The sequence below is a fragment of the Sebastes fasciatus genome, chromosome 22 (assembly GCF_043250625.1).
Source record: "Sebastes fasciatus isolate fSebFas1 chromosome 22, fSebFas1.pri, whole genome shotgun sequence".
Taxonomy (NCBI): domain Eukaryota; kingdom Metazoa; phylum Chordata; class Actinopteri; order Perciformes; family Sebastidae; genus Sebastes; species Sebastes fasciatus.
Window position 1 is genome coordinate 7,650,173 of NC_133816.1, and position 21,891 is coordinate 7,672,063.

At 40.4% G+C, this 21,891-nt stretch overlaps 1 protein-coding gene across 2 annotated transcripts in view; it reads left to right on the forward strand.

Annotated features, from left to right (window-relative positions):
- The window catches only part of LOC141760239 (phospholipid-transporting ATPase ABCA1), a 165,749-nt gene that overhangs the window by 59,078 nt on the left and 84,780 nt on the right, over positions 1-21,891 (forward strand). The window contains exons 15-25 of one of the 2 annotated variants that reach the window (XM_074622881.1): positions 665-887; positions 1,583-1,804; positions 5,395-5,599; positions 5,861-5,977; positions 7,037-7,208; positions 8,853-8,984; positions 9,683-9,822; positions 10,568-10,705; positions 16,476-16,690; positions 17,802-17,880; positions 20,372-20,574. In XM_074622881.1, the coding sequence (XP_074478982.1) occupies positions 665-887; positions 1,583-1,804; positions 5,395-5,599; positions 5,861-5,977; positions 7,037-7,208; positions 8,853-8,984; positions 9,683-9,822; positions 10,568-10,705; positions 16,476-16,690; positions 17,802-17,880; positions 20,372-20,574 (1,846 nt within the window). The remainder of the gene's footprint in view (positions 1-664; positions 888-1,582; positions 1,805-5,394; positions 5,600-5,860; positions 5,978-7,036; positions 7,209-8,852; positions 8,985-9,682; positions 9,823-10,567; positions 10,706-16,475; positions 16,691-17,801; positions 17,881-20,371; positions 20,575-21,891) is intronic. The other variant, XM_074622880.1, reaches the window with a different exon arrangement.

The window sequence follows — 21,891 nt, forward strand, 5'->3', positions numbered from 1 at the left end:
TCAAAATAAAACTACTTAGTTAGCTTCAGGTTAGGTTTGGGTAAATATTGACTTGGTTATGTTTAGGCACCAAACTACTTGTTAAGGTTTAGGAAAAGATCGTGGTTTGGGTTAAAATAACTCCGGAAGTGGTGTAATTTAAGTACGGAAGTTACGTGACAAACAAATCAAGGTTGACTTCTGGTTTCACACGGGTTACAAACGCCGGTCTCCTAGGCAAAAATCTGTTTTTTTTTTTACCCACCCATCCACCCTGACCTCCTCCCTATGCAGACTTTGTCGGTCTTTATACTTCCTAGTTCACAATTATGTGGATTACATTGGAATTGATTTCATAATGCCAGTTTAAGTAATAAAAAAATCAGTTTAGAAGTCACCCCAATTTTGCCTCTTCTTGCTAACTCAAAGGAAAATCAAGTAGACCCCATATAGCAACATAGCTTTCATTGACCTGATGTTACTGTTGACAAGACTGCCCACCTAATTTACGTATTGAGATCCAATCATAATGCTGGCAGAATCGCAAAAACAAGAAATCTGATTATATGGGTATAAATGTAAAAGTCTGCGATCAGAAGTCATTATCCAGATCCAGATTATATGTTAATCCCAGATGTAAATGGGGGTCTTTGTCTTGTCTGGTCTGGGCCCCTCCACCCTTCAGGTTCCTCCGGTCTCTGGCACGCTCCCTCCCCTTATACATGACTTTAGCCTGGATCTACTCGGTGGCCATGATCGTTAAGGGCATCGTGTCAGAGAAAGAGGCGAGGCTTAAGGAGACCGTGAGGATCATGGGCCTGAGAGGGCCCATCTATTGGCTGAGCTGGGCGGTGTCCAGTCTGCTGCCGCTGGCTCTCAGCGCGATCCTCCTTGCTCTTATTCTGAAGGTGATTTCAAAAATGATTTAACAATGATTCAAGGAGGACTCAACACTACTTTTGGAGAGTTTTCAAGTCTAATGGAGTAATGAGACTTTTGTTTAAAATACTGAAGATGTTAATCTGAAGAGAAAACCCAAGCACTAAAATGAGATAAGTGTACTTGAAGCTAGCACAGTTGTACTTGGACAGTTCATTTAGCTTGTGCAAATTTCGAAGAGTTTCTATAATGAACATTCATACAGCTCCATGTAACAGCGTCCTCTATAAGGTTTTTAATCATAATTGCATCCATTACAATAGCACCATTATCCCAACAGTTCAAGTGCCTCTTTGAATAAGGCTCGGAGAAGACATCAGCGTTCTGGTGTTATGTGGGAGAATGGATGGATTCACGAGTAGCTCACTAAAATTAGAGATGGGTCCTCCTTCAAACCGGCAGAGTAAAAGAGTTACACATTTAATGACTTTCAGATAATGTGATAGAATATCAGTCAACTGGAAAGACATTCAGGTGTATCAGAAATATAGATACAGCAGATATCTTAACAATTTCAAAAACTCTTTTACTCTGCCTAATGTGTCGTACAAATCCACTATAATCACATTTTCTGAATCGCTTTGTTTCCATGATTCTGCAAGATGACCTCCTCTTTTGACATCAACATTCACATTTCTGTTTTTTCTCCCGTCTTCTGACACAGTATGGCAAAGTGCTGCAATACAGCGACCCCTCGGTAATCTTTGTCTTCCTGCTGGTGTTCTGCCTGGCCACCATCACTCAGTGCTTCTTCATTAGCGTCTTCTTCTCTAAGGCCAACTTAGCAGCGGCGTGCGGCGGCCTCATCTACTTTGTCCTCTACCTGCCGCACATCCTCTGCTACGCCTGGAGGGACGTCATGGGTTTCCAGGCCAAGGTTGTTGTGGTAAGTCCTTCTTTAGCTCTGACATGGTTTTTAATATCTTCTCCCGCTGTTATCATACACTGACTGTATTTTGAGTTATATTCCGAGGTTATGTTTTTGCCGCTTTAATCGCACTTTGGCAATCACAGTTGTGATCCTTTTTCCTTTTCAAATCCAAACAGGCCCAAGTCTGATTTGTTATGAAAGGAAGCAAATTCACTCCCAGCGTCAAAAAATATCTGTAAGAGATTTGCCGTTATCCTACCAGCACAATTCTCCTGATAATGAGGTGCGAGGTGTGTCTGAAAGATGAATCCAGAGGTCCTGTGAAATTTAAACACAAAAGCATTTATGAATTGTTTTAAACATTCATACTGCCATGTATGCATTGTTTCCCATTTGTTCTGCCATATTTCTGGCACAAACCAGAAGAATTCTGTTAAAACTGGACATACTCAAGTGACAGAAACATGAAACATTTACATAAAAGAAGAGGCTAGACAGACACGGCGAGGAAGTTGGGGATTTTCTCCTATCCTCTAAGAGATAAAGATAAATAGTGCACCATTGCTCAACTTTCAGTGTAGCCTTTCTGCCTGACCTTTATGGCGGTGCCGCTATCATTTGTCCTCCAGCCGTCCTTTCTGCAGACAAAGACACACAAAATCTTGAATCTTCATTGCCGTGCGTGCGAGCGAATCTTCCCAGAATTTCAATCAGGTTATGTTTTCTTATTTGTTAATTTCACCAATGCGGTATGAGGTGCAGGTGGCAAACAGTCTCATGTTTCTTATTTATCAAATTGACATAGTGGCACCTGCCAGGAGTCACTTTCATCTTTCGTCTTCAGTCACTTTGTACACCTTGCTTTTGCCAACAAACTCTGCGGACATACCAGCTGAAATTTGCTCGTCATTGAGTAAGTCCTTTTAAAATTATGTCATTCTTTTCCAAGTCCATTTCCTTTTACAGACTGCATGCAGGTTAGGTAGGCATTTTACATATCAAGCACTGCAAACCTTATTTAATCTCTACACAAAGTGCCATTGCTAGGTCCTCCCCCGGCGCTGAGATTTTTCTCCCCTGCTCCAGCTAGATGGATAGCCCTCTAGCCCTCTAATTAGCATGAGCAATGTTCCTCTGACCAGACCACTATCCAGTTCATCCTCGCACTTTATCAGAGAGATGTGTGTGTGTGTGTGCAGAGGTTTTTCTCTCTCTCCCAACTCGGATGAAACTACATCGTGCCAAGGCATACAAATTCTCCCCCACATTGTCCCTGATAATGAAGTCTCTAATCGGAACAGAATTTCAAAAGATCACCTGGATTTATATGAAGAGTTTTTGATTGCAGCTGTGTGCCAAAGGAGAGCTACGGGCAGTGTATCAGAGGGCCTCTATAAGACAGGGCATAGCAAATCCAACTACTTATCTTCTCTACTGTACTTTGACTATTTTTCTCCCTCTTTTACCTCCATTTTTTTTAATGAGGTAGAAACAAGAGAGAGCCCAGAGTTATTTCTATGTTCTGGGAAACCTGAAATATTTTCAATTAATCTTTCAGTCCTGGAAAAATCCTGAGGAAAATGGTAATTCTGGCAAAAATAATGTAGAACTTCTCAGGTTTTCCTTTGCTGAAATCAATTAATTGTTCTATTTGCAGTAATATGACTCTGCTGACATTTTAATATACAGTATGGTGTATAAGAATACTACATTAATTCAACAGCGGACTGTATAGAAGCAGACAGGAAACAAGGAGGGAGAGAATAGAAATGACATGCAACAAAGGCTTCCGGCTGAAATCGAGCCGGGAACTTTGCAATAATGTGGCATCAGCCTTGACCAATCAGCGATCACAATGCCCTGCTGATTATTCTGAATTAATTGATGAATTGTTTGGTTTTTAAAATGTCGTCAAATTGTGAAAAATGGTTGTGTAATTTCCTAAAGCACAAGATGATGTCTTCAAATTGCTTGATTTGTCTGACCAACAGGCCAAACATATTCAAGCTGCTAATCCTCACATTTGACAAGCTGAAACAAGGGAATGTTTGATATTTATCCTACTTAAACAATTACACGCTTATCAAAATAATTGCACATTTTCCATCAATAGACTAATTGATTAATGGTATGATTATTGCAGCTCTTTTCTCCTCTTTTTTCCAAATCGAATTCATTCTGAGGAACCCTTTTCGAACAAACACACTGTGTATTCTGACATTTTCATGTAAGAATAAAAACTGACTATTCCAGTTTTTAAAGGAAACTTCTTCAGACAGAAACCCATTTGTCTCCGTTGTGATCCTGTCCATCATTGTAGTTTAAAAAAAAAAAACTGTCCTGGAAAATGACTTCCTCGAAAGTGCTGGAACGCTGATCACTCTTCCTCTTAACAATGCTCTTTGTCTGCAGCCAGCTGAATGGTGGCTGAATCTGCGTCTGTGTTGACATGTGTTCAATAGAGGGGGCTTGTTTTGTCTGCCTCCCAACTCAAGCCCTTTTCTCAAAAGCCAAATAAGTGGCTCCTGTGGTTCTGTCAGCCGTTCATACTGAGGTCAAGGATGGGTGCCCACTAGCCCTGCTGTCACCCCTCATCTACTGACTCACTGTTGATTGCTTGTCAGTAGATGGGCAGTGGATGGAGGACAACACAGGAAGTTGCCAGCAGTGTTAGCAGCCAGGATAGAGGTTTTTGTGTCACTGCAGGGCTTCCCAGATTCTCTGCCTGGTAATGTAAAACAGTATCCATGATTGTTCGTCTCCGAAGCTTCGGCAAATGCTGCTTCTGCCGGAGTGAAAACGCTGCGAGCAAATGAGGCGTGATAAAACAGCTGGCAGGCAACATGGCAATGCAGAGTGATAGGCCATGGCAGATGATGTCTCACGGGCAAAGCATCATTTGCAATTTCCTACTGTATGAAAGCTCCAACAAATCTTCGTTTTTCAGCAGACATGTTTTAGTCTCCGTCTTTGTTCTTGTCTACAATGAAGTCCATAGAGATGTTCATGAAGGCAACACAGCAATTAAACCAGCTGATGCCTGTGTGGCAATTTTTCATCTGTCTGCCGCAATAGTTTATTGATCAGTTGAGTGTGACCTTGGGTGGTAAGGTAGTCATCACCTACATTATTTAATTCAATGTTCTTTGAGACCATACTTAATGGATTTTAAAAGACATTATGAGAAATACACATAACTCTTTTCCTACCAAGAATTAAATGAGCGGATTGACACCATTTTTTACCCCGAGCCGCGCACGGTTCACGGCAACAACAGAAAATTTTCTTTTGACAGTATGTTGATATTATATTATATTAGACCAGCAACATTACTACATTCGATGGTTATATCTGTATATCTGTCACGGACAATGAAAGTGATCTTTTGACAGTATATTGACGTCATAACAGCAACATTACTACAGTTTCAATGTCTGTATCTGTAGATTTAATTTTAACTCAACACTTCCTTTTTCTGTTTTTTCAAAATAAAAGCCCTCAAGCGTTTTCTTCTGTGGACAGAATTCCTGAAAAAAAATTAGTGCATTTCCCAAACTGCTCTTTTAACTATGGCTGTTTTAACCTTGCATATCTTTCATCCCCAGAGTTTATTGTCATGTGTGGCCTTCGGCTATGGCTGCGAGAACTTTGCCAAGTACGAGGAGCAAGGCGTCGGTATTCAGTGGTACAACATCAACAAGAGTCCAGAGGAGGGAGACCGCTACACCTTCATCGTGTCCATCATCATGATGCTCTTTGATGCTGCTTTTTACTGGATTCTCACCTGGTACATTGAGAATGTCTTTCCAGGTACAGTATTCATTTTTAAGCAGATTAATTAGTATATTTTTCTTTGTGCATTATGTACTTTATTGTTTTTGCATGAGATCCCCTCCCCTAGCCCGACTTAAATCAATAGCCAATGCAGGCTAGTCTTAATGCTTTTCTCATCGACTCTGATTAAAAGAAGACAGGATCTGTGCCAGGCTGTCAAGACAAAACATACACTGTAAAGTACCATATTCCCTCAAGCCAAGCTGTTATTATAATGTTCTCTACGCTTGATTCCAGGCCAGTATGGAATCCCTAAGCCGTGGTACTTCCCTTTCACTAAATCTTACTGGTGTGGGAAAGCCTCAGTGACTGACGTTGACCCCAGCTTGCTGAAGGATTCCACTGTACATAACGGTAAACTACCCTATCACTTTAAATTCTCACCCGTGGTGTGTAACCGTGGTGTAACCTGTATGTGTCACATTCTCAACAGCGCAGCCAGGCACTAGAGGGAACATAGTTTTCTAATAAGAAGTGTAAGTTAATTGGGATGGGACGCAAACAAACATTAGCACCTTATTTGCCACTTTGGGTGATAATGGAGCTTGGCGCTTTGTGGGGAACATAGGTGAGTCTCAGGTCTGGAACTTGTTAAAAAACAATTAACATTCAGGGGAGTGAGGTAAGGGGGGTTATTTTTGTCTTTAATTGCTCACCAATGTTTTCTTTTTCCATTTTAAAGGCCCAATCACTATTTGCGAATTAAAGATGACCTGTTATGATCATTTTCAGGTGCATACTTGTATTTTGGATTTCTTCTAGAACATGTTTACATGCTTTAATGTTAAAAAAACACTTAATTTTTCTCATACCAACTGTGCTGCTGCACCTCTTTCACCCTCTGCTTGAACGCTCTGTTTGAGCCGCTGCCCCGCCCTCCCAAAAAGCTCAGTCTGCTCTGATTGGTCAGCTGGCCCACTGTTGTGATTGGTCAACCGAACCAAACTCTTCGGACTTCGCTCCAGCTCCGCTCTAACTAGCTTTGTTTGAGGGCGTGCCAAACTAGTCGCTAGGCAGGTATTATGCAAACGTGTTACTTGGTGACATCACCATGTTACAGAAGAAAAGGCAGGACTCTCTGTATCTGTGGGGGAAAAACAAAAAAAAAACTATATAACACACTAAAGGAAAATATAAAAGCAAATTATAGGTTCACTTTAAAGAAATAACATACTTAATTAAAAAGGGCATGTTTTATTCCAGTGTGTACAAGTATTACTTAAAAAAACATTTTGCAGCAGCAATAAACATTGCTAAATGTAATTTTGCTGTTACCTTGTGTTAGTCCTTGAATTTCTGGTAGAAGGACTACCTTTTCGTTAACATTTGAATCATTTATATCTTTAATAGATTTGATTTTTACCTGCTTTTTTCTCTTCTTTCTCTTATGAATGTATGCATGTGTTTCTAAAGAGTATCTGGAGAAACCACTGCCGGATATGAAAGCAGGGGTCTCAATCCGCAACCTTGTTAAAATCTACAAGAATGGAAAGAAGCTCGCTGTGGACGGACTGAGCATGGACTTCTACGAGAATCAGATCACATCTTTTCTTGGCCACAATGGAGCCGGAAAAACAACCACAATGTGAGTTTCTCCCATGCTTTGCCACTTGGCTCGACGATCATGTATTTTCACAGAGTGCAACTAATCTAACTTGTACACAATGCTGGCTGTACTGTCGCTACATTAATTCGGCGGTCACTGCTTTCAAAGAGTGATATCTTCTGAGAGGACATTCATCACACCGAGTCAGCCGTTGTGTTGATACTGGGACTTATCTAATTGCTGTTTAAAAAGAAAAAAAAAATTGTGGAAAGGTTGGAAGGGCTTTGGGATGACAGGAAATAACTGAAACGCAGTGGCCCTGAAAGAATGAGCGGGAGAGTGAGCAAGTGATGCAAGACTAAGGGCTGACGGGAAGACATCCGCTCCGAGCAACTGTAACGAAACATAACAGAGCACAATAACAGAGAGGACAGAGGAAGGACTCTGTCACACACCGAAGCTCTGTGCGGATGCATTTTCACAGCACACTATCAATCTATCTGTGAGATGCTGTGTTACAATTGAGTTTGTGCACACAAAAAAACATCATGTAGCTTTTTTGGCAATAAGCAGAAATCTTGTCACATCCCACATATCATCCTTTAACCAAAACACTCCATATTAAATGATGTTTTGTTTTGTTGTTTGGAAATTGTCTGCCCAGGCTAGTAAGTAATTAATACATATTTAATGACCCGAGACTGAAAGTTAGTTGAGATGATATGGATAATCATTGCTCCAAATCTCCTGACAGCACTGCAGCACTGGTTCCATTTTTCAGTACTAGTTTTTCAGGAAAAATCTTTTTCCTACTTTATGAACATTGAAGGATAACTTTTGTATTTTTAAACCTTGACCCAATTTCCCCATGTCAGTGCACGTCCATTAAAAGTGCTTGTTTTTGCCACTTACAGGCTCAGATTGTTATGATAAGTGTCTGATAACATTATGGAAAGGATCCTACAGAGAAATCAAATGTTTGTCTTAAACTTATGCTTGATCAGGTCTGTTTGTTATTGTATCTCGCTCTGGGAAGTTTCGTTATTAAATCTGGCATCACAACCACATTGTCGATCAGCTAAATATTCAGCCATGACACTGAAAATCTTTTAGATAACAATAAGCTATGCTTTCTGTACTCCAACGCAACAAACTTCTGACAACAGCGGCACTCCTCTCTCCAACTTGCACTCACATTTCCACTGTTGTCAAGTGACAAGTCACATGTGACAATAACAAACAGACCTGATCAAGCAAAAGGTAAAGAAGAATCTGTCTGGTCCTTTCCATGATATTGTCAGACACTTATAATAACTGCCGGCTTCAGCGTTCTCCCTCAATACTCGATTGTTGTCCCCATTTGTCACATAGACACAAAAACATGGGAAAATAGGGTCCAGGTTGAAAAATTCTGAAGTTAACCTTTGAATTAGAACATATTGATGATGCAGGACGTGTCTGTCGGCGTGTCTGTTGTTTAAATGGAGCTGGGAATAAATCTAATTCACCGTTATGTTCAACCAGCTGCTTTCTAAGTTGCAGTTACTCTGATTTTGAGTGCCTTGGCAGCTCTATAATTAGAAATTAGTTATCATAAGGTAAAAATCAACAGCCAGAATGTATCTCTAAGCTTGATAATCAGGATAGTTATGTCTTGTTTATGTCTTTTTATTGTCTCTGTAGGTCGATTCTGACAGGACTGTTCCCACCTACATCAGGAACAGCTCTCATCAACGGATATGACATCCTCACTAACATGGACAGCATTCGGAAGTACTTGGGGATGTGCCCACAGCACAACGTCTTATTCAATGAGTGAGTGAATTTAACACATCCACCTATTTTCTCCACTGGTTGTTGGTATAATCATGTTTTGCTTCTGGTGTTTTTCTAAAAAAAAAAGGAAGAAAGGGAAAAAAAAGATAATTTCAGAGCAATTTAATAATATGCATAATGAGGGCTCAGTCTCGGCTTATGTTTCAAATCAACACATCATTATCCCTTTCCCTTTTTCTCCTAAAAAATGAAACAAACTTTGCTCACTCTGTCCACTAAATTTCTCCTAATGGCATCATTCCCAGCCATTATTCACTTTTTTATTTCACCTTTAGAGTCCCCTCTGTTTCTCTCTCTCCACAAACTGATTACCTGCAACTCGACACAAGTCCTACATCATAATTATGGCTAAGCACCTGCAAATTACTTTCATTAATATTAATCCCAGACAGTCAAAGCATCTATATTAAGTACGGGTTAAAATATTAATGCAAACATAGAAATAGACATTACGACTTATTATGATCCCACCTGTGAGGCAGTTATGATGAAACCTAAGACTTTTACCTTACTTCACAAAAGTACACTTAGAATGCTTGCAAGATGCATAAATGTGACATGTTAGACATTTCACACACTTACATATGAATAAGTGGCAGGTGATGGCCTCTTTTGTCATTCGTGCCGCCTCACCTGCCAATCAAATGTACGTTATGGTATTATTGTCATCTTTACAGTCTGACAGTGGAGGAGCATATCTACTTCTACGCCAGGCTGAAAGGACGCAGCCGCGACGAGGTGAAAAATGAGATGGACCAGATGATTGAGGATGTTGGTTTGCCACATAAGCGGAAGGCTCTTGCTAAGAACTTGTCAGGTGTGTCTGCATGTGTGTGTGACATGTTTTGGATGTGTATATTTCAGCGTCTGATTGAAATTATGCGGAAATGTAAATTTCGTTTTTTGATGTGTTCATCACTTTCTGTGCTCGGTGCATTCATTTCCCCTGGGAAGAAATATCATCTCTAGATTATCCTTTCTATTCAGGATAAAGCTGCCCCTGTTAAATGCACACGTGCATGCAGCTGCCTCGACGTACACATGCACTGTACCTGTGTGTCACAGGTTGTAATTCATTGTCTGGGGGGCATGAGCAAGTCCTGCTTGATAAATTGTCCCCTGTCACGGATTGCTTGTGTGCAAAATCACTGAAATATGACTTTCAAGGTTGATCTATGCTGACATTTCCACTACATTAGCACTACATTGGATGCATTTTGAAGAGCTCGCTATGAGAGTGGAGACTGGAATAACCCGAGGAAGGTGTATCTACTTTCCTGCCATCAATCATTTTACACTATCATGCAAAAGACAATAAAACCTGAAGAGGTACATCTTGAAACATGTATTCCATAAACAATTCCCAATATTGTGTCCATTTTACATCTGAAACCTAATGTTGACAGATGGTTGTGTAGGATTTCACTGATTATAGGCAAAGATGAGTATCCATTTCATGTCAGCTGCAGTTTTCTACCTTTTTTTTTGTCATAAAAGCACATGTCCAAGACAAAATCTATTACTAAGATACCGTAGCTGATGTGGATTGTTCTGTGTTCCAGGTGGGATGCAGAGGAAGCTGTCCGTGGCTATAGCATTTGTCGGCGGCTCAAAAATCGTCATCTTAGATGAACCCACAGCAGGAGTGGACCCCTATGCCCGCAGGGGTATCTGGGAACTGCTGCTGAAATACAAACAAGGTATGGAACCAGTGGTAAGAACCAAGGCTCCGCTAAAGGCTTTGAAATCCTCCATGTTTGCGGAATTGACTGTGATGCACAGAGAGCATGTTTGATCTGTTTCATACCGAGAAACTTTCCAACCTAGCTGAGCTCAAGGTAAACTTTTTAATTTAATGGCTCAAATGTATCCAATTTGAAAGCTGTTAAGGTAATGAACCATATTGGGTAGCCTGCAGAAGTAACTTTTTCTTTTTTTTCCCTTTTTTTGCCTTGCCCTCTGTGACACTCAACTGTGGGTGGAGAGAAATTATAATTCGTACCGGAACAGATTGAAGTGGAAGTGAAAAAGACAAGTGAATCCAAGAAGCTTTAATTGACATTGGTATTTAACAGAGTCCCTAATTGTCTGTGCTATCAGTCATCTTGTCACTCTCTGGCCTTATACACTTTGTGGTGGCTAGTGGCTTTAAGCAGGACATGGACATTATAGTAACACATAACTCTCAACAGATGTCTAAATGTTTAATGCGCATTGAGTGACATTCCGCCCTCACTGTGTCATTAGCTTCTCTCTCTCTAATCAAGTCCTTTCACTCCAATTGGGAGGCGGAGATAACTCCGTTATAATGAGAACACCCACATCCTGGCTGCTTGAATGAGTCATGTTGTGTGCCTCTCCACTCTTATTTGCACTACAGTGTTACTAAGGTTTGTCATTAAGGATAAAAAAAGGGCTACAGGCAGTCTTTATGTATGAAAAGACTTAATATTGTGGTTCTTCATAGCTAATTAAGCGTGCAGGTTTGACTGGTTGACCGGATTGCCGTAAGTGGGTATTGTTTTGATTAAATTCAGTAGGGGTTTATTTGGTTTTAAAATTGCTCAAGGTACAAAGGAACTTGGACATAGTGTGCATGCGCTAATGGGTTAAATTGAACCCTCAATGCACATTTAAAATGTTTAAGATTTAAGACGTATGCTTAATCTATTTTATAGTAAATAGGGAATTAGCACAATGCAAATTATTATCCATTACTGGAAGTCAATTACTATTAAGTTACCCCACTCATTATGTTATACAATGGGCCTTGAGGATGATATTCAGCCTTGTGTGTTTTTGTTGTGACGGCATAATTTTATATCACCTAACATATTAATTGTTATTGATAACTTTACCAATATACACGCCTATTCTGGTGCCTTGAAAGGCCTAGTTCTCTTTTATTTTTTACCTTACATAGCTCTTTACTACCACATAAATATGACATTTTATTTGACAGAAATGCACATTATACACAACCTAACATATTTTAGATTGCATAGCTGATGAAACTTATTATCCAATGATTTCTCCCCCCACTGAGTTACTTTGTTTCAGCAGCCATGTAATCACTTGAAGTAAAAACATTGGCACCCCTGAAGTGAAGTTATTACGATTGAATTAGTGTTTTTGCGGTTAAACAACGTACACCAGCTCCTGGAAAATGCCATAAACAGAATATTACAGCACTGAGCATCTTAAAGGTGCTTTATATGACATTCAGAGCATTAATATAGCAGCAAACAACTGTTTGCTATGTAAAGATATAGTGGAGTAATGTCTACCTGAGCAGAGAATGAAGTCACTCTCCCTCCGTGTGTGTTGTAATCTGTAATCTGTGCTTTGTTGACATAGTCGAGCCGGCCTGACGTGCCTTTTAGTGCAAGTTTGTGCGTGTGCCCCACTTGCTAATTCACGGCCGCCTCTCTGCACTGCACACATACAGTGGTTACGACTGATAATGCAGTCCCGACCGACAACATCGTTGTGGAAGCGTAACACCCCCCCTCCGGTCAGCACTGTTGCAGTTGTTTTCACTGTTAACGCCGTTAGCATAGTTGGCTGCAAGCCACCGACTCAGCCGTCGGCATGTTGAGAGTCGCGTGGAGGCTATAGAAATGCTCCCAATCTCGCATCTAGCACCTTTAAATCCCACGGTGAATACTGACGATGTGAATGCTGCATGTAGGCTGAGATTAGACCTGACACATGTAGGAAGGTGATTCAGTTTGCGAGAAAACGGGGTGCAAAGGGAATGTGAGAAACAGTTCATATTATTAGAGCGCTGAAACTTAATATAGTTTGTAGCAATTGTATTTATTGTAGACTCTGATTGCAGTTGCATGCTCTGTTAGAGTTTCTCTGGCATTCATGCATAATACATTTTTCCCAGGAATACAAATGAATGTAGGGTTGAAGCCAATGTTGCAGTACAAATGGCAGTAAAAATGCATCCAGCCTTTTTTTTTTTCTTGTCTGATATCTTACGTAAGTCATTTTCATGAAGATTTTTGGAGTAAAAATGCTAATGTGTTAAAGTCCAACATCATCAATAAAATATGCCGCAGAGGGTGGATGGGGAAGACTGGAGCAGGCTGCAAACATCATATAACATTTAACACAATACTCGCACAGAAAAATATTCTTCCAACCTGTGTAACCTTCGGCAAATAGTTACAGATTTCTTGCAATAACCACGATGTCTGAGTTTCAGTTGTTCAATTCTAACAGTGAACAAAACATACCAGTCTGTTTTTTATTATATTTGCTTATATTTAATGGAAACAACAGGCCCATCTGTTTTCTTTTAACTCCGTGGGCAGGCTGTAAGTGGTGTCAAGGTTATTTTATAATTGATTGACCTAAATTGATTGCAGGGTTCGAACATGCCGGCTTTGACCTTCCACACACCTGCGTGGGTTTTGCTCCGGTTTCCTCCCACAGTCTAAAAACATGCAGGTTAGGTTACCAGGCGACTTTAAAATGGCCCCTGGGTGTTAATGTGCATGTGACTGGTTGCCTGTTGGCACCCTGGACAGGATGTACCCCGCCTCTCGCTCAGTGTCAGCTGGGATCGGCTCCAGCCCCCCGCTACCCTTCAGAGGATAAGCAGGTATAGCTAATGGGTGGATGGATGGATGATTGCCACAAACAGCAGTTAATACAGCTTCGTCCAATAATTCATCTTACTGCCGATGTACATAATATCTGTCCAGGCTTACTCACCCACTGTGAAATCCATTTCTATCAACTTGATTTAGAGGGAAGGAAGCTAAATAACAGAAAGCAGATTTCCAGCCTCACTTTGCTGTACGTAGTGCGAGTACTACCAATTTACCTGAACACAGAACTCCATTTGATATATCACTTTGTGCTGTAATGCACCACAACCCACTATAAATCAGAATACCTTTGTGGGCCATCTGCAGTCCAAACACATTTATTTTACTCCCAACTCACGGATGATGCAGTGCAATTTGATTTTTTTCCCTTTGTAAAGCACAACAAATCCCCAGGAAAATCATCCGTGAGTTTGAGCATCCCATACAAAATGAGCTGGCGCAGTCAAACTAAACATCAAGCAATATCCTCAACTCACCCCGCCTTCATAAGCAGAGCTTTTCCCCCACATATGTTAAATTGACTGGGTTGTGGGCATTCATTCAACTTGGGCATTTTGTTTGAGTTTGTAGTTAGAGGGATTCAGACTTGCTTGGCGTAGCATAAGGCAGCAATACATAACTGGGAAGGGATGGATTTAGCAGCTCGGCTGGTGACGGGGCAAAATAAGTGGGGGAGGTGGAAATGGGAGACCGAGTGGAAATAGTTGGCAAAGCAAAATGACTGTATTGGGCTGCAGTTAATGACCTCTGAGTGTGTCCTTGTACCTGGGCTAATGTGACCTGCGAGGATACAAATCTAACTAGCTCGGTGCAAAAAACAAAAGCCCCCAAGCTCAGCAGAGCACCTGACCTTTTGCAATAAACACCAAATTCAGGGAAGAACATATGAAAACTCCATCCAGTCAGCTACTTACTGAGAGTGCATCTCCTTGCCATGTTTTGAAATAGATAATGATTGATATGGCACACCTCTTATCTCTGTAAGGAGTCGATGTGATCTGAATCTTGCGATGGGATCTTGCTTTTCAAAATGATGTCTTAACAAGAATTCTGCAGCCATGTTATCGACACTGTGAGGCCATACTTGTGCTTTGAGCTGAATGCATTTGCATCGAAAGCGCATTAAGAAGGAATCTTTTAATGGCCAGTAGAGTATGAACTGGAGGTTGTTCACCATCCTAATTTAGCGTGTTAGCACGCTAAAAAGTACAGTAGCATAAGGTGCAGCTGAGGCTGATGGGGATGTCATTAGTTTTGCAAACAAAGCATGGTGCCAAATTGACATTTTGACCTGATAATGGTGCTAGAGGAAAGGTTAAAGGAGTACTTCACCCCAGAATGATGATTTGTGTATCAGTTACTCACCCTGTGTTGCCTTGAGTTTGTGAAGAAAACTTTGTTTTGTGAACGAAGAATCCAAAAAAAAGAGGATATTCTTGATGAATTGAAGTAATTGGGGTCCACGTTTAACAATAGCAAAACTATTATCAAAAGATCTGTTTACAAGCTCTCACACAACTCGTGCAGTACAATCCAAGTAGTCTAATTTATCCAGTCGTATGCTCAGTACAAACACATGCATCTTTGCTAAAATCTTACAATTCATAACACTTCCGTATAAACAGTCTCACGCTTGCTCAGGCACGCTACTCCTCCATGTGAGTACTGTTTATTAATAATTATTAGTAATTGATCATTCAGTAATTGATGATTGATACAAATGATCATTTTGGGGGTGATGTATTCCTGTAAGGGCACAAAATGATTAGCATTACACACATGTTACAGGAAAGGACAGGAGATCAGTAAAGTCATCTTCTGGGCACGATATCTTTACCAAATTTCATAGCAATCCATTCAATAGTAGTGACACTTTAATCTGGACCAACGTGGTGGACCCATCAACCCATTAGCCATCTACAGTGACATGCCACTAGCATGGCTAAAAAAATCACCTGTAATTACGATTTATGACCGTTTTGGCCATATTAGCTATAAAAAAAATGAAAAGCCAACAGTCTTTTCAACGTTACTGACTTCCAAGCAGGTTTCTTTCTTTGTCCCTTAATGATAAAGGTATCGGGTTAAATGTTTCTGCTTTAAAAATGCCTGGAAAAATCAAAAGTTAACCAGAACTCTGTGATACCTCTCTCACGCCGACTGCAGGGACACGACCATGCTGTGACTTCATTACAGATCTAGTCCTTTTTTTCTGATTTCTGGGGTATGTGATAATTAATATGTGTTATCTGATACAGCATGATATTAAAGGATTAGAACACCTGTGAATAACCTTGCAATGCATGATGTAGTTGTCATTGCAATTGTGCTCAGTTTGATTCCTCTCGAATCAAAGGACTCGCAGCACAAAAGAGAGAGAGCTGAAATAAAATGTGGCCTCATAGTAGAGACGCTGGAAAGTAGGCTTAGGGTGGCCTTTATCATAATTTTAATTTTGTCCCAGATTCACACCCACGCACTCCTCTGGAGTTTCGCTTTGTCGCCATGCGGATAAGCATGGGTAAAAAACACTGTGGAATTGGCAATAATGAGATAAGTGACTACCATGCAGAGACAGCTTGTGATATTGGCTTGATTTTGATCTCTTCTTGTCAGGCTTCTTTTTCATAACGACAAAACAAACAACTTCCAAAGAGAAAAAAACAACTCTTCAGAAGTGCTATTTATTTTTTTTACATTTCCAGTCTGTGCCTTACCTTTTTTATATTTGCAATACAGTGTTTTTATATGTTACTTCATACAAACGTAGATTTCAGACACCAAGCACTCTTATTGTGTCCATTCAGGTGACTTTGATTGAGTCTTTCTTTCTGTCTCCCTTCAGGTCGCACCATCATTTTGTCTACGCACCACATGGACGAGGCAGACATCCTAGGCGATCGCATCGCCATCATCTCCCACGGCAAGATGCGCTGCTTTGGCTCCTCGCTCTTCCTAAAGAAACGTTTCGGCAGCGGCTACTACCTCACTTTGGTCCGAGACGGGTCTGAAAAGATGACAGCTCAGCGCAATGGCATCATACACAGAAAGGCCAAAGAGGTACGAACAGAAAGCTTCTGGTTACTGATTAGCTTTTGAAACTGGAGGTTTGGTAATAAAAACATGTTAATATTCCTCAAAGTAAGTTATCAAAAAACATTGTTTTTTGTCTGCTCATGGTTGTTGACGGACACATTGGCTGTGTGTGTCTCATTATCTTCAGATAACCATAAATTTGGTGATTAGGGCCCTTGCCTGCCCACGCAATTACCCTTCTGTTTTATCCCTACCGAAATTTATTTACATAAAACCGCTGTAATTGGAAGGGGATAATTCTTTTTGACTTCATGCATCAAGAAAAGAACTTCAGCTGCAAGCCCCTTTGACACAACAGTAACCTCTCTCTAGTCTATTATTGAACACGGCTCCCTCTGACTTTCCTGAGTGCTCTCTTTCTGTCTTGCCGCCCTCCCCCTATAATGATCTGTGTTTAGTCTCTCCCAGCATGAGAATTGGCAAACGCCTACGTGCTGGATGATACTAATTGTCACCGGGGAGAGGGGTGATTCTCGCTTTCGCTCGCCAATGGTGCCTCGCACACTTAGTTTTAATCAATAGGAGCAAATGAACAAGATGCACTGATGCCAGCAGGGCTAGAGCAATTACCATTAGTCTGCAGGCTCTTTGAGGTGAGCAGAGTCATTTGTTTGAAATAAATAAAGAAGCACGCAAACACCTTTATGGGCGAGGCAGAACAGTACCCCCTTTTCCTAGATGACGACTTTGTAATTCAGTGGAAGATTTTGCAATTACACAGCCAATATAACTCGGAAACAGCTGGACAAAGTTTGATTGTCCTGATCTCATTCAGTGTGATTAAACTCCTTTTAATAAGTGTCATAAAGTTCTCGCAGTGAGGTTTATTCAACCTTTGTTGGAATTAAAATATAATTGTCCTTTGGGTGTATTGTCTCCGACTGAAAAGATTGTTGCATCACAGGTTGACCACAATGTCTCATGCGTACAGTTTTGTTTAGAGCAATTAAATAGAAACTTGTGGATGGCATCCATTATTACATTAATGTAAGAAGGGAGTTGTCAGGGAGGCACTGTTCATCATTCTAAGTGGCAAGGCATGATAAGGCCTTTCTAATCCAATTGTGATTAACAGGAGGAAGGCTGTCCTTCGAGTTGCAACAGCCTGGATGATGGCATCGGCAGCCAAAGCTGGGACAACTCTGATCCCTCAGGTACAAACTTTCTCTGTTACCTCCAGTCGTATTGAAGGATCAGCACCTAACCTAACCTGTAAACCCAACTCATGCTATATCAAAATGTTATATAGTTGGTACAGCATATATTTCAACAACAAAATTGTTTGAATATTTCTGTAAATATTTCATCCAAAATTGAAATTTTTTTTATCTATTCAGCCCTCGTACCACACCTCCAGGAATATATAAGTTACCGCAGCACACACACACACACGCACACACACACACACGCACACACACACACACACACACACACACACACACACACACACACACACACACACACACACACACACACACACACTGAGTTTGGTACTATAGCTCAACTCCATGTCAGCCTTCTTTAAAGTAACACAAGAATCTGGGAACAGTTCCAAAACAGGCAAACAATAACCATAAAACTTAAACTCAAAATAGCCTAGTCCATGTGTGCTCAAGATCCATTCGCTCATAGATTATTTTTTTTTCACCTTCTCAATACCAAATCATCATACTCCGCTGGAGTAGTGAAGTAGCTGCAGCATTTAGATGTTGTTGAAATTTTCTAACTACTGGTAGAGTGCACTTTACTGTCCCAGTAAAATAGTAGGTACAAATGGGAAAGTAGGAGTTTTAGTCTTAGAGAAAGAGGTAGGAGAGCTCTGTGAGTGCAGAACAACTAGGGGACACTGTGGTAAATGATGGACATTTGAACATAAATTATGACAAATTCCCTGCAAATGAATGATGGTCTTGATCAAAAGCTTTTCTATAGCAGTATTTTTGTTATATTATCCAACCATGTAACCAGAGAGCATCACCTAATGATCCAAACTTTTCAGCATCACAAAGTTGATATATCTTTTCTCTCTTTTTTGGAAAGTTTTATTTTGATTTCCCAAATATATATTGACCCATATCAAAAAACAGAAATGCACAAACCTGACAACCACAAAATACCACTCATTTACTTTTATATCGTGTCAGATTAATTGATGTACTTAAATGTCAAACATAAATCGTCTAATCCAGTTCCCCTGTCTATGCTAAACCAACTGATACTTCAACATTTTGATCAATGCATAAAGGATCTGGCCTCATAATTATTGTCCTATCCAACACAGTAAAGGTTCAGATTACCAATTTAAAGCTGCTATAATCGATATTTTAATAACAGTTTATCAAATCACAATGTTCCAAAAAATGGAACAATGTGAAAGGAGCCGTTCATAGTAATGAACCTAAAGAAAAATATCATCCGAATCTACAGCTTTTAAGTTAGCCATATCAACTTTAAAGGAGATAATATGTCAAGGTTGTGTTCACAACTTGTTTACACTGCCCCCAAGTGGACAAAAAAAAAATAGGGATTGCAGTTTTTTTCCTCCTTTAGCTGTCTTTTCTATATTCCAATACATTTCCTTTATCCAGTGTTTTGCAGTGATGTTGGAGGGCAAATGGAATTTTTAGTGTTGATGATGTTGCATACCATTTCAAAACTCACTGGCGAACATCCTCCAATTACTCATTGATCTTACTGTAGAGAGTGTTAGACAAATGATCAAAATCTTTTTTTTCCTTCACCTTACTTCAATATTCCTGGATGGAATTATATAAGAATAAAGAAATGTAGAGACACAGTAGAAGCGGGACATATAATGCTGGTGATTTGATTTGTTTTGATCCTTTTCAGCCTTGATCAAGTAAACAACAGTATTCATGCAAGGCATGATCAGAAGAAAAAAACCTTAGCTAGGCTCCAGTTTATTATGCACAGACAATCAATCAATGCTCATACCTTCAAAATGATTATACACATGATGGTTAAATATAAGATAGAAAATGCCATAAAAAATAATCATATTTCCACAAGTGACAGCACATTTCTCTTTATTACCACACACGCCGGCAAACTGACGGAAACACACACACACATTTTCACAAATAATTCAGTCTGATGTGTGTGGCAGATCCATTTACTTCTTCATAAAGCGCCAAGCCGTTGGTTGTTAAGCTGCAGTAATTATGTATGAGAGGTTCTGGATCAATAATGGATGCGATGCGTTCTGCAACACTGTCCTGATTGATTCTCGCTAAGGCCCATCTTCAGAATGGATGAGGCAGGAGAATTATGTCCACTGATCTGTTTCAGTGTGTTTAAAGGTCACAGCATCAGGTATGTTGTGATCTCCATACATTACACAGCGTATTTACTTCAAAAAGATTTTAAAGGTTACATTTTTCCTGATATCATTTTGTATCAACATTTGGTTTAGACACTTTAAAAGTTGCTGTCAGTTACTGTGTTCTTTTGCAGCCAATAGTGGTAGTTGCTATCGAGTCTTCTGTCTGTTATATCACTCTAACAAACAACTACTTCAAAAAGGATGAAGGAGACATGAAAAGACGGATATCTGTTGTGTGCTTGCAATTTCACCACCCTTTGGTGTTTGTTTTGTGAGTAATTCTGCGGCTATTCGTCCGCCAGATTTGACAGCTGTGGGTCAAGTTGTGCGGCGCCACGTCCCTGAGGCAGTCTTCTTGGAGAGCATCGGTCAGGAGATCACCTACATACTGCCTTATGGTGGAGCCAGAGATGGGACCTTTGCCCTGCTGTTCCAAGAGCTTGACCTGACCATGGCTGACCTTGGCCTGACCGGCTACGGCATCTCTGACACCACGCTGGAGGAGGTATACTAAGCGTGGGATTGACAAACTAGCTAGAGATACAAGCATGCACACATATAGAGAGACTGCCTACATCCACACAGGAACATAAAAGTACACTTACTGACAATGTTGGCCTTGTTTTTCTTTTCTTTTTCTTCTTCTTTTTCTTTTGTTATTGCTGCAATTACACTTAATACCAACCTGCTTTTTCTGCTTTTCCTCCTCCCCCAACCCCTGTCTTTTTTCTGCTTCTCAGAGTCTGTAAGTGAGCAATCAAAATGTCGGTGCGCAGTTTTCAAATCCCTCCTGTAGTATCAGTAACAAGCAACTTTACATTTTAGCCAATAACTTATAATCTAGGAAGTCTAGGATACTTTCCCCCCCGCAGATTCAGTCTCAGTGCCAAGTAATTGCAAGTATTGTTGAAACAGTGTTTTCTGAAAATCTTCCAGCAGCATGCAGCTAAATCAGGTGCCTCTCAGCTCAAGGACAGCAAACTTCCAAGAGGAAGGGACTGGAGCGCACTGATTAATTTGCAGCATTTAATTGTGCGAACAGACGTGTTGTTTCAACACCACTGTGTCTTCATCAGAGTCCAAATGGACAAAGACAAAAAGGCAAAAAAATACATAAGCCCTGTCTCAATTTTGGATACTTCCATGTAGTACACTGTGCACACTATGTACATGTGTATAGTGCGTGAATTTCGACTGGCTAGTGTTGTTTCAAATCGTACACGGCTGTTGTGCACTCACCGGAAGCTCGGTAGACCAGCTGGTGATATTTAGCCATGGACATCACGCCGTATCGGCAGTAATTCAATTGAGACTGATAAATTAACCAATAATGGCTTCTATCCGACTACAGTATAGTGGTACTTAGTGAAAAAAAACCACATGTATAAGTTAAATTTGTATATTTCAGTATTCACCGTTTCAGTTATAACCGCTGCAGCTTTCTCGCCCGCCTTTTCCACACGTTTAAAATAGATTTGTGGCCCCTCCCCTTCTGCTACGTAGCAAAGATGGCGACTGTTGAGGGTGAGAAAGTGTCCAGCTTCCACACTCAACCTTTTGACCGTTTTGAGTACAACATCTGGATACTTAGAATGCACTGCATTTTGCCATGCTTATCCGTGTGAATGCACCTATGCACTCAAGATAGTAAGTGTAAGTACAGAAGTATGCAAATTGAGACACAGCGATAGTCAACTTACAACAGGTGTCCAATTCTCGTTGGATAATTGGTTGAACAGGTTTTCAAATCTATTGGATAGTGTATCCAAATGTGTGAGTTGTCAATGTCCGAGTTCCACACCCCATGCACCACAATCACATC